General features: G+C 39.5%; 1 protein-coding gene across 1 annotated transcript in view; it reads right to left on the reverse strand.

Moving 5' to 3' along the window:
• The window catches only part of NUP155 (nucleoporin 155), a 48,516-nt gene that overhangs the window by 19,178 nt on the left and 15,160 nt on the right, over positions 1–14,178 (reverse strand). Inside the window, exons 13-21 of the mRNA XM_048851705.2 lie at positions 13,482–13,652; positions 11,869–11,979; positions 10,267–10,361; positions 9,579–9,667; positions 8,094–8,156; positions 7,852–8,002; positions 5,820–5,886; positions 3,891–4,009; positions 3,566–3,669 (exon numbers count right to left, since the gene is read on the reverse strand). Coding sequence (XP_048707662.1) covers positions 3,566–3,669; positions 3,891–4,009; positions 5,820–5,886; positions 7,852–8,002; positions 8,094–8,156; positions 9,579–9,667; positions 10,267–10,361; positions 11,869–11,979; positions 13,482–13,652 — 970 coding nt within the window. The remainder of the gene's footprint in view (positions 1–3,565; positions 3,670–3,890; positions 4,010–5,819; positions 5,887–7,851; positions 8,003–8,093; positions 8,157–9,578; positions 9,668–10,266; positions 10,362–11,868; positions 11,980–13,481; positions 13,653–14,178) is intronic.

Raw genomic sequence — 14,178 nt, forward strand, 5'->3', positions numbered from 1 at the left:
ACATTGAATAGATCATGGGTAATTTTCTGTTCAGGTACTACATGTGGTCTTCTTGAGTTACCATGCCAACTTTTGTTTTACAATGACATTTCCCCATATTTTTAAGGAGTTTTTTCCTCTCTCTTTGCTGTTTGATGTTTCATTTTCATTCCTGTTTGTGTGGATCTTTAAATCTCAACACTTCCCAAAACAGATACTAATTTGTCACTACTCATCTCCAACTACAAACACAACAGAAGACCTTTTTGAAAAATAAACATAGTTCTGTACGTGCATACTGATTTCATATATTGACCAGCCTCAAATAGAAGTCCAGATTAATAATTTATCATAAATTAAAAAAAAAGTGTATTAAATGAACTATACTAAATTATTCTAGAAACAGCAATTATAAATAATTTCCTTAGAAATTTCCTTAACTTATGACTGCTATGGTAATGTAAATAAATTATTGATAATAGTAAGGCATTAACTAATAGCATCTTCTATTTAACAGCATCCCTTAAACATGAAATCTAAGTAACAAAAATAAAAAGTAAAAAAAAAACCAATCCATGGATTGGAGTTAAGGGTGTGTTATGATGAAATATGAATATCTTTATATTGGATACAATATGTTGACTATGTAGGCAATGTAATACTTATGATGTCCTTAATTCACTTCTTTGGTTAAGTGCTTGCATGTTGTGAAGATGCAACCACTACTGGTCACTTGGAAACCACAACTATGTTTGGAAAGAAACTTTTTGAGTTTTGGCATGCACACAGAAAAATATAACAAAACATGAATAGGCACTTGATCATTTTATTCTATTTAAAGGTTGTTGTTTTTTACTATTGGCAATATTTGTTACAGAAATGAGAGTGAAAGCATGAGCGAATTAATAAACTGAAGAAACCTAAAGAACTTTGATCCTTGCTGTGTATGTGCACCACACAGCTAGTGAACTGAGCTCATGCTGCATCTCTGTGAGTAACCCCTCATCCTGTCTGGTTTCTGAGTGCTGGCTGAGGTCTAAAATCTATATTTAAGGAGGAAGCACAGTCTAATGGATTGGGTGACAGGAATTCATGAGTTCTAAACCAAGCTCTGCTATCTTCCTGATGGCTGGACTTTGCAAGTCTCAGTTACCTCATCAATTAATGGGGAGTAGTACATACTGACCTACCTCACAGAAGAGTTGCTTGGATTCATATTATTACACCATTTAGAAAAGGTAAATTGCTATGTACTATGATTAACAAATACAGACAATTTTATGAATTAGCATGGCACAGATATTATCTGTATTACTGTATCACCTAGAAGCCCTATTCATGGACAGAGGACCCCATTATGTATAGAGACTTGTGACAAAAAGGAAGAAAGACCATAAGAATGGCCAAAGTGGGTCAGGCCAATGGTCCATCTAGTCCAGTGTCCTGTCTTCCAACGGTGGCTGGTACCACCGTTCTGATACTTCAGAACAGAATAGGGCAATTACTGAATGATCCAACCCGTCCACTAGTCCCAACTTCTGGAAGTCTGAGGTTTAGGGACACTCAGAGCATGAGGTTGCATCCCTGACCATCTTGGCTAACAGCCACTGATGGACCTATCCTCTATGAACTTATCTAATTCTTTTTTGAACCCAGTTAAGTTTTGGCCTTCACAACATCCCCTGGCAATGAGTTCCACAGGTTGACAGTGAGTTATGTGAAGTATTTCCTTACGTTTGTTTAAACCTGCTGCCTATTAATTTCATTGGGTGACCCCTGGTTCTTGTGTTACGTGAAGGGATAAATAACACTTTGTTATTCACTTTCTTCACACTATTCATGGTTTTATAGACCAGTATCATATCCCCGCTTAGTCGTCTCTTTTCTAAGATGAACAGTCTCCGCATATGGAAACTGTTCCATGCCCCTAATAATTTTTGTTGCCCTTCTCTGTACCTTTTCCAATTCTAATATATAATTTTTGAGATGGGGCCATCAGAACTACATGCAGTATTCAAGGTGTGGGCATACCAAGGATTTACATAGTAGTATTGTGATATTTTCTTATTGTCTATCCCTTTCCTAATGGTTCCTAACATTGTTAGCTTTTTTGACTGTCACTGCACATTGAGCCAATGTTTTCAGAGTGGTAACAGCTAATTTAGACCCCATAATTTTGTACTTTTAGGTGATATTATGTTTTCCAATGTGCATTACTTTGCATTTTGTCAACAATGAATTTCATCTGCCATTTTGTTGCCCAGTCCCCCAGTTTTATGAGATCCCTTTGGAACTCTTTGTAGTCAGCTTTGGACTTAACTGTCTAGAGTAATTTTATATCATCTTCAAACTGCCACCTCACTGTTTACTCCTTTTTCTGGATTATTTATGAATACGTTGAACAGAACTGGTCCCATTACATATCCTTGGGGTACACTGCTATTTACTTCTCTCCACTGTGAAAACTGACCATTTATTCCTATCATTTAACCAGTTACTGATCCATGAGAGGACCTACCCTCTTATCTTATGACTCCTTACTTTGCTTAATAGCCTTTGATGTGGGACCTTGTCAAAGGCTTTCTGAAAGTCCAAGTACATTATACTGACTGGATCACGCTTGTCCACGTGCCTGCTTACACCCTCAAAGAATTCTAATAGATGGGTGAGGCATGATTTCCCTTTGCAAAAGCTGTGTTGACTCTTTCTTAACATATTGTGTTTATCTACGTGTCTGATAATTCTGTTCTTTACTATAGTTTCAACCAATTTGCCTGATTCTGAAGTTAGGCTAACCGGACTGTAATTGCCAGGGTCACTTCTGGAACCTTTTTTTTTTTTTTTTTAAAGACCAGAGTACAGACAACAGTCTAACTTTTATTTTATCCCAGTGCTTCTGAGTGTAAGAAATAGGACTGAGAAAACATATGCAACTACACAAGATTTTGACTTAATTCTTCGTAGAGGAGAAAGCAGATTAAAAACTTCTTTAATTAGTTTAATTTATTGAAATGTCATGGGAAATGTGACCTGTGGTTTGCTATACCTCTGACAGCTAGATGCTACTGTCCTTAATAATTTGATATTCATTTTACAGACAAAAGTTATGTTTGTGAGTTGTTTAAGGAGTCAGTTTGAATACTAAATCTTACTATATCCAGTTGGAACTCATCCTAAACAGGATAAACATTTGTACTCTGTGATGAGTGATGTCACCCATCAAATTCAAAGCAGAAAGACTAGCAAGTGTTGCTAAGTCTACATCTGAGTTTTTATGTTGGGCACATGCTTCGTCCCCAGAGGAACCATATGGAAATGCCCACACCAATTTCCCCATAGAAATAAATGCAGAAATGTTGGTACTGACAAAATATTATATATATTGTCAGAAATGAAGAGCAAAATGTGAACAGTTGATGTCACCCAGACTACATCGTTCTTTGTACAGTTCTTATTTCTGAGTACAGTTTACTCAGAAAAGCCAATTCTGCATTTTTATTCAGGCTCTTAACTGGAACAGCAGTGAGAGATTACCATTTGGATGCACCACCTTTTGCTACTCATTGTTCAAGAGTACTTCCCTTACCATGGAACTTCCTCTGGAGCTCTTGTTGCACTTGCTGAGAACTTCCACCATCAGGCCGCATGAACCCTAGTAACCTCTGCTGCAGGTTAGCTGGGGTGCTAAAACTGCAATTCCAAAATAAATTAAGAAGCTATTAGTGCAAACCCTGAACATTTATTTTAAAAAGAAACTAAAAACTACGTTTGAGAGTTTGAGTAGATATGTTTTATTAGAGAGGTAACAAACACTTTAAGCCAAATTGAACAGCATTGTTGTATCTATATGGAATAATTTTCAAAAAGTAGCACTTCTATGCCTTTTGTAAACCAAACATATTCAATCCTACCTTGGGTTTCCAAGAGCTCCTACTGTTGCAAACTGTGAATTTCTGTCCAGAAATTCCTGTAAACCTTTTAGTTCTTGTAGCACAGATTCTAGCATGTGCGATGGAACACTGCTTTCAATCTGCAAGAGAAGGAGAGGGCTTCTTTACATTTCAAATCTCTGAACCTTTTAAATTTTCAGCTGAGAGATATAAAACGGTCACTAAAGAATAAAAACTATCAAGACAATATGACCAAAAGGACAACATATTGAAAGTGCTATGTGGAGTTAATGCACTATCATTAAGGCTATGATTTTGGCATGGAGGTCACGGTGTTCAAAGTAATCATGAATCTGAATGAAGTCTGTAAGGAGCCCATCCCACACTCACTCTGCAGCAACAGCATCTGTCGCATGGTGCTGGGCCTGGCTCCATAGGTGCCAGAGACGTGGGGCGGGGAGGACCATTATCTCCCTCCCGCTCTTTTTAAATAGGGACCTCACCACCTTTTAAAACCTCTTTGGAAAGGAGCACACCACAGCCTGGCTAGCTGGCACCAGCTTCCACTCTGCATCGTGCAGCATCCTGGCTGGGTCCTGTTCTGTGCTGTGCTGCATGCTGGCAGTTGGGCCTTTACCTGCCAGAACTGCAGCGGCGGCTCCTCTTGGTGCTGGGGACTGGGTGAGTCTGGGATGGATCCGTCACTTGAGGACCTTGGACTCACCAGCAGGGAGGATAAGAAGTGGGGGTCAGAGGAGGGAAGAAGGTGGTGGAGAAAGGAACTCCAGGATGGTCATGCTGGACTTTTGCAGTCCTTCCAGCACCCATATCTGGCTCCCCACTCGGCCATCGCAATGTGGAGCACATGGTCACCATGCCATTCAAGTCTGGTGCATATGCCCCTCCACAGATGGAAATGAGGGGAGGACATGCCAAACTCGAGTGGCACTTAGACCATGTATGCAAGGCTGCAAAGCCTGGAATAGGGTAAGCTTGCTTTTACTACTTAAAAGCCCTTGTGCACGCTGATGTAGCAAAAACTACATTATTGGTGACCTTTCCGTGACTTTTCTTCCCTCTCCCCACAACTTTGCCATGAAATTTATAAAAATTTCTATGCCAAAATCATAGCCTTAACTATCATGCTCCACCTGAAGACCACAGTCCAAACCTAGATTTGGCTGAATAAGAAGATGAGGCTGGCATTAATTTAGTACTCAGAAGTTTATCCACTCAGAAATCCACTACACATTTTGCCACATAGACTCAGCAGAAGCTCAAGACTAGAATATCAGAGATTATGCAGAGATTATGTTTATTAGAACATTTGCAGGCATATTATATATAATTTTCCTTGCATTTTTAAAGAGAATATTGGTGCCAGCTGACACCATCGGGAAATGAAATACTCTCTTGTTGCCACAAGTACTCCTTTTCTTTTTGCGGATACAGACTAACACGGCTGCTACTCTAAAACCTTGCAAAGGTCTGTATGGAGATGCAGAGCTCTTCTGTTGACTCACTCTGTCACAAGCTAGGATGCTACACAAAGGTTTAGATCAATTTCTGCTCAGCCATTCTTCTGGGGCTGTCAGCAAAGGAAACAGGATGCACTAAATTACAGTTTGGGTATTCTTTTGAAATAATGTGTATTAGGAGACTAAGACCAATGGATTTCACACAAATCACCAAACATACCAGCTAGTAATTTTTAGGCACCACTAATTCGGATAAAACTTTAAACTAGTAATTTAGATGTGAAAGATTTTACATCCCAGTTCTCCTGTAAAGAACAATTAAATACAATCAATAAATATTTATTGTTTCTGCGAAAATGCGATGAGTATCACAATGCAGTGTCACTGTTAAGAGAGGACATGTAAAAGTGCTAGAGAGAAATAAATAAAGTCTTTAAGGAAGATTTAAAAGACCAAATAATCTCCCACTTACTGCAACAACTTCTCGGTTACCACTCTTGAAAACTTTCTCAACTACTATACTGCCATCCCAAATATTTCTGAAATACAAGACAAAAGTATGTTAACACCAAATAAATTAACAAAAATGCCATTGGCCTTGAAAAATTGTTTCTTTTCTAAACCATTTCTTAATACAAATTGCCAATGTTTATGAATTAAAAAACCCTCCCTTCATCCTGAATCCAACCCGAAGAGTCAACCTGTAAAAATCAGGGTCTTTATTCATAAAAAATCATGAGCATAAGCTCTGTACCTTTCAGAATGAGGTAGGCACAAATTACAATTAAAGAAACAAAGCCTCTTTATGTGCTTTAAGAACACTAGGTTTGATTTCCTCAAATTATTTTGCACATAAGCTAATAGTAGTCTCAGAAGATGAGAGAATAGGCAGGCAACTATCATATATACCAGTGGTTCTCAGTTGTGGGTCCGTGGAACTCCGTGGACGAAACCCGGTGCCCTGAGCCCCAGCACTGAAGCCGGGAATGGTGCAGGGCTGAAGCCGGCGTCCCACCAAGTCCCTGAAGCTGGGATCCATGTGAGGCTGAAGACGGCCAAGCGCCCCTGCCCCCCCGTCCCAAGCCAGGAGAAGTGGGGGGCTGAAGCCGGAAGCCCCAGTACCCCCCGTCCCGCTGAATCTGGGACCTGTACTGGGAGCCTCTCTCTGCCTGTACATAGCCCCTAGCAAACCCCTGCCACCACCCTGAGCTACTCCCCTGCCTGCACACAGCCTCCAGCTACCCCTACCTGCACCCTGAGCTACTCCCCTGCCCTCACACAGCCCCTAGCAACCCCCTCCCTGCACCCTGAGTGGACTTCAGACTTTTTGAACTGAGTCCCCTCTTGGAGTTATATTTTTTGGTTGCATCCCTCCTCAGCTCGGACAGGCTGGGTGGCCTACTGAGGGAGTCAGGGGGTGGAGGTGGCGCTCCCTCCCTGGATCCTCCTGTATGGAACTGGCTCGAGCCCCGCCAGCCCCCCCCCCCCCCAACAGAAGTAAAACTATGCCTATGCCCCAGCCTGGAGCCCCCATTTCCCCCCACCCCCGCCAGGCCCTGGCGTTTTTGTAGCATGTAGAGGGGGGCCTAAGCAAGAAAAAGGTTGAAAACCCCTGAGATATGCCATAAAACACATTTTTTTCTTAAAGGCAGTACTTGTAGAGTACCAAAGAGGATTTTGTTCTTAAACAGGCCTCCTACTACCACATTGTTAGAGGGCAAGGTACAACTTGCCAAAATCCCCATTTCTGCAGTGCTATCGTCCAGCATACTAGAGATCAATAATACTATGATTTATTACTGGTAAGCACTAACAACTTGCTCAGAATAGGACACGGTTTTTAAAAATCCCTTAACCAAGAAGGCTACAAACTAGGGGCTCAGCCCTGTGAGGTGATGAGCATTCTTGTTTCCTACAGACTTGAATAGGACCTGAAAGCAAACAGCACCTCGCAGGACTGGACCGTAAGAAACGAGTTTGCAGGGGTGTGTGCTTGTAGACGGCCCATTGCAGGATCAGGGCCTAAGTAGATCTCTTGCCCAGCTCACCCACAGAATGCAATACTAGCAGAGCTGTAAAGGGAATGAGATAACAGATACCATATGAACAGGAAGGGAAGGAAACACATGGAACAGGAAGGGAGAAAGTGGAACAAAAAATTGCTGAGGCGTACTCCTTCACCTGCTCCGTCTATTATGTGTGATGATATACTTTCTGTGGGATAACCTGGGTGCTATTAGGTCTAAGAGAGGGAAGGCGGCCAACAGATTGGTCATTTTGTACATACGTTACAATGGCTAACTACACACTTGTAGTGAGAAGCTAGCATGTAGCATGTGATTACACTAGTCCACTGGAATTTACCGAGATTAGTCACATATACACACTTCTTAATTATTAAACTATAGTAAATACAGTATCAAAAGCAAATACTAAGCCATTAGTGGACAGAAAGACTATGTTATGAACTGAGTGACAAAACATCTTTTACACGAACAACTCACCCTATAATTCGAGAGAAGTATATGCAGATGCCATTGTGTTTTCCTGAAAACACTATCTCTGGGCCCATCATACCACTCATGGATGCGCCAGCCTGAGACATTGAACTGGCTGCAGCAAACATTGGGGTTGACATACTCGGAGGCTGCAAACCTAGGACAGGGACACATATAGATTAATCCATTTACTTTTGATATAAATAAATCTAGTTGAGAAAACAACAAAAAATGAAAAAATAAAATACCTTGTACTGGTGTTGTCAAAAAGCTTGGATTAGGATAGGGACTGCCAATAGGCATAGGGGAACCTAAGGTGAAAGAAAGCAATATATACATTTATTGCATCAAAAACAACAATAAAAACCCATGATATGAAAAGAATGTTAAGATTGCCAAGTCAAGCACTCAGAAGTTAAGAAACATGAGAAACAAGTCTACCTTATGCAACCTTAGTTTGGCCCTGTGAACATATCCATTACCATAAAGTCTTTAATTACATGATCACTAACTATTTTTGCACAGGACCTTTCCTCATTTGGTGCACAGAATCGTTTATGCTCACTGACTGAGTAGCTATTTAATATTTATTTTTATCCTAATCATTTAGTGTGGCACCATGCCTCATTTACTGCACACCATCCAAACTCGGCACCAAATACATGGGGCTTTCCTAAGGTATTCTCATTGCTAAAAAATGATTGAATTTCTCTTCACAACACTCCTGTGAGGTGAGGTGATATTATCCCCATTTTACACATGGGAACTGAGGCCAGGTATTAAAGACAAAATTGTCAAAAGTGTCAACTACTTTTAGGTGTCCAATTTGCATAGCCTAGGGTCTGACCTTTTCAGGCTACATAAGCCTTATATAATACTTTGTATATTCAGATTGGGGCTTTCATTGACTTCAGTTGCAGCTGTGAATTTTCATCATTTCTCCAAACCAGACAAGTGTCTCAAGTTGAGTATCCAGAAAATGAGGAACACACAATGGCCACCTGGGAAAATTTTGGTTTACGTTCCTTACCCAGTAACACATGGAACATGTCTGCGGCAGGGTAGAATTCAATTCGCCAGGGTGACATTGAACTGTCTCTCCTCCCACCTCCCAACTTCTGCAATAAATGAGGCAGGGTTCCTACAGACAACAAGCTCCTTCACTACACAACCCTGATTCATTCCCAAAGCAGGTTCACCGTGCGCACTGAATGAGGCATGGTACTGCAGAGAAAACAGTAAGTGATCATGTAATTAAAGATTGTGTCATAACATTGATTGTGTCAAAAATCCTAACAATTAACTTATTTTACTTCTCATTTCTTCCATCACCCACATATGGGTAGACCTGCAGTGCCTGTGGAGGTATGAGAATGACACAAGTAAGAAGATATTCTGCAATATAGTGTTGATAAACTGCTTTCTGGCTGCCAAGGTGATTTTTGGCACTATGGCAAGAAGTCTGTATTTCCTTTATATTATGACAGCATCTTTAGAACACCTGGACATATTTTAGAATCACACCAGTGAACTCCTAAATCCAAAATAATTCAAAAGAAAAGTTGGAAAAACCCAACCCTGATAATCACCAGGTTTATTCCTTGAAATTGAGGCAGTGAATGAAAAGAAGGAAAATATTTCATATAAATAAGAAAGGGTAAAGATACAAGAAGCTGTGAAAATGAAACAAATTTCAGATTAAAAAAAAGATCAATGAAACATTTGCTACTCACTAGCAGGAACAGGAGAACCCAAAATTGGTCCTAAGTTGCTTGGAGGAGGCAAAGCTGATGGAAATCGCATCTGTGCTTCTCCGCCATACCTAAGGTATGCCAGACAAAGACTAACTTCCTTGCATATCACATACTTAGATCATCTGATTTTGAGGCCTTATTTTGTTAAATGTGGTTAAACAAACAGAAAATAATGCAATTTTTCATTTCTTGAGTTAAAAATACTGACCTAAAATTTTCAGAAAAAATTATTTGTGACTGTATGACTGATTTGTGCACTCAAATTTGGAAACTGAATAATTACAAGTTAGATGAACAACAAGTCATTAGCATATTACAGACACAAATTCCACATGCTTTTTTCTGAACAATTAAGACATTTTTATTTGTTGATTTTTTTCTGGAGCGGAGTATGAGTTTTATGCAGAAGTTACAACTTCTAAAAAAACAAAACAAAAAGTTTCATATTCACTTCTAATTAAGTATACATGCATGACCAGTTGCATTTAAAATGCATGTTCCATGTTACTTTGTTAAGAGTTTACACTAATTTTAAAACAATACTTATACAGAACTCAAACAGTTCCTGCCCCCTGTAAACATACCAAGAGCTTCCTTTGTGGCTGTAGTGGCATTCGATTTTAAACATAAAATTCAAGGTATAATCTACAAATTAATTGAAACTTACCTGAAAAATGCTCGGGTAGCCCAGGCAGACACTTCTCTATCACAAGCAGCAGCAGAGCAGGCAAGGATAAGGCAAGTGGCACAGGCCTGGTCCTCCTGTAGGAAATCATGATTTCTATCAGAGTGACAACAATTTAGACCATCGTGTTAAAAAGTTTGAAGGAGTTATATTGGCTCCTCACAAAATATTCAAGGCTCTGTTTGCCTCAACAGTGAGGCAATGAGGTCTATGCTCCAGTTAGGTCAGCTTAACTACATCAGTCAGGCTGTGAAAAATATCATGCGCTGTGTGATGTAGTTAAGATGAACTAGGAAGAATTCTTCTGTCAACCAAGCTACCATTTCTTGGAGAGGGGGATTTACTACAATGACGGAAGGACCTCTTCCATCACTGTAGTAAGTGCCACTGTAGTGTTTCCAGGGTAGACATAGCCTGAGTCTTGTCAGTTAAACAGAAAGGAACAGTCAGTCACAGTAAGAGATTCTGTTGTGGCAGGTAAAGTGACCCGTGAAAGCTTTCTATGAACGCTCTTGATTCTTGGCAGGTTAAATAAGCTAGCAGTAAATGAAATATATGGAAAAACTGTTTTATAGGTATAGATAAGATGTATTATACTTGTATGGAAATGTGAGTTTATTAAATTAGTGTTACGAAGGATAAACATCTATATGATTTACAATGATTGTATTTGCTATTAAAGGACTAAACATTTAAATAAGCCACTGGAAAAAAAAAAACCACGTCTCACCCACTTCTCAAAGAAATAATAGCAGAGGTTATTGTGAGGTTTCATTACTACTATGCTGGGATGTAGAAATTAAGAAAGAACTACACATGTCAAATAAAATCAAGTTCTGTGAAAAAGTTTCATTCTAGCTTGCTTGGTACAAGTTTTAGTAAAAAAGGAAGGTGGATTCTAAGTATTTGCAGCCACTGAAGCACATACAAAACTTTTCTCAAAAGGACTAGGACTGTGACACTAGTTTTTTCAAGATTAATAATTTTTCTAATAAGAGAATTACATTCCCAATTCTTGTCATAATTCTGTGTTTGTCACTTACATGAAACAGACAGTTTTAAGGAAAAGAATATTACCCTTATGTTTTTAGACCCCATAAAAATGGTTACCTTCTTCCTTATACATTATCTTGCTTGTTCAACTGACAAAGCAGCATTATCTTGACCTTATAGCTACTCGGATAATTTGATGAGGAAGCCTATATAAGTACCTAGATATGATAGGTAATACAAGAACTAATATTTTTGAAGCCAAAGAATGGCCACATTTACAACACAAACTAATCCAGGTTTATGACTGTACACCGAGGGCTTGCCTAATGGAGAGTTAGCGTATAACAAGCTGCGTTGTAAATCCACAACACTCTAGCCTGCCACACACTGACTGGCCATGTGAACCCTGTCAAACTGCATCATGGAACCTTTAGTGTATGCTAGCAGGGTTCACATAGCCAGTCAGTGTGCAGCACGCTAGAGTGCTGTGGATTTACAACCCAGTTTGTTATACACTAATTCTTTGTATAGACAAGCCCTAAGTCTAATCATAGAGGACTTTTTTCCCCAGGGCAAGTTAAAAGTTCCCACCTGATGCAACTTGAAAAACCTTTCAATCTCCTCTCCATCACCTCCTACATTGCAAACTAGAAGATGTCGCAGTTGATCTACAGGTCTGAGTTTATGAAACATAAGGCTCCCCTAAAGTAAAATAAAGCAATACAAAGTTTGAAATAATGAGATCTGCATGTTTTAATTGACAAACAACAATTCAATACATTCATCTAACACCCTGAGGGCTTGTCTCACTTCAATGTTAGCTCAAGGTATAGTGAGTGTTGCTCCAACCCAACTCCTGTGCACACAAAAATCACTAGCTCAAGTAAAATGGTGTTTTAAACTTGAAATAGCTGGTCCATCGGGGTTACCAGCTGAAGTTCTAATACTCCTCAAGCTAGTAATGCAGTGAGGCTGCAGCTACTTGCTACAGCTTGAGTTAGCAGAAGTCATCACTCTGCTAATTCAATCACTCTGTGTGGCTCAAGTGTTGTTTTCCAGTGTGGCCGCTCTCATTTGAGGGAAGCTTTTTTGAGTGTAGTAACTTGAGCTAACCAAAGCAGTGAAGACAAGTGCTGAGTTACAATAATCAGGTCCCCAATAATCTGCAGCATTTCTAGACCACTTTCATAGCATGTAGCCGTACATTCTGTGATGGGTCCTGTAGTGTGATCTAACCAGACTCACAAATAGCCTTATGATAACAAAACTACAACAGGACTGCAGCAAGCTGGCAATTAATTTTATTATATTTCCTAATTGCTAAATTATTAGAAGGTTGAATTATTGCTACATTTTCCTTCCTATTGTAGAGAGTCATTAAATTTTACTACTACTTAATCTCAGCTATTTTTAAATGTAAGCCTTTTAAATAAAAAACAACTACCGAAGTTCTTGCGTCATGGAGTTTTTTTGTGAGGTGGCCAGAAATGGAATTCTTTGCTCAAAATTCCCCTAACAATAAATCTCTGCTCTTATTTCAAACTTTAGGATTCATACAGTTACCTCAGCAACCTGCATTTGTTCCAATTTTACATATCCACAGGTATATCTACACTTAGAGCTGGGGCCGTGATTCAGAGTTTGAGTAGACATATTTGTGCTAGCTCTCATGAAGATGGCATGCTAAAAGCAGTAGTGTAGCCACAGTAGCACGAGTAGTTGCAGCATAGGCTAGCTGCACCATGTATAACCCACTCAGACCCCATGGGTACGTTCTTGGGATAGCTAGCACATGCTACCGCATCTACACTGCTGTCTTTAGCATGCTCTGCCCGAGTAGGTCTACTTGAGCTACCAATCACACCCCCAACTCCGTGTACAAATTCCCTAAGAGTATGTTGAACTATTGGTCACCAGCTGATAATAAACCCATGTAACTCCCCTGAAGTCAACAGAGACATATCAGTTTATGTCAGAAGATAATCTGGCCCTATAACCTTGAGTTGGTTTACAGAATTTACAAATGACTCCTTAACCATTTTTCCACTCCACTCCCCCACCTCACCTTCACCAAAGGTATTCTCTGCAAACTCCATGCACATGGGTAGCCCTTTTCAGCACTGGGTCAGTCATTAAGCTTTAAGTTTCTGCTTCTCCCTCTCCCAATCTCTAAACAACAGGAAAAAAAAAAATCTATAACACACCTGGGCTGAGAGCAGAACAAATTTCTTTGGTGGCAGCATGTGTTGTTGTACAACAACAGGAGAATCAGTTATTGGAATAAGGTCTTTATTCAGTGGTGTTATAATCTTTGGAACTTTCAACTCATCTATGGCAGAAAGAGCCCATGAATGTCCATCAACATGTGTGGTCATCTGAGTAAGAGATGAACATTGTCAAAAGTTTGAAACAGGATGCACATTTTGCACACCAATGGTAATATCTAAATAACCAGTATTTAACATTACACAGCATAGAAACTGAAGTACTCTTAAGACAACAAGCCCCTAAGAAAATAAGACATTAAAAACAGATACATGCATATGTACCCCACCAGATTAAAAACTGGCTAAACTACTTCCAGTTATAAACTGCAAGCTCTTTGGGACAGATCATTATTTGTATGTACAATTAGCATAATGAGGCACTATGATGCTACTAATAATACAAACAGTAAAATCAAGCTGCAAATTGTACAAAACTCCAAATGCATAAAAACTGTTTATTTTTAAATAATATCCAAGAGCTGCAAGTGAGACATGAGATTTTTAAAAAACTTCCAGTGACAGACTGGCAACAGTGATATATAATTGAGGCCAAGGCATTTCGTAGGACGGACGTCACTTAAAGGTATCTACCACCTACTTGGTTTTCGTCCACACTCCTAGATCCAGTTTCTAA

This window comes from Caretta caretta, chromosome 5, assembly GCF_965140235.1.
Source record: "Caretta caretta isolate rCarCar2 chromosome 5, rCarCar1.hap1, whole genome shotgun sequence".
In the NCBI taxonomy this organism is placed as follows: Eukaryota; Metazoa; Chordata; order Testudines; family Cheloniidae; genus Caretta; species Caretta caretta.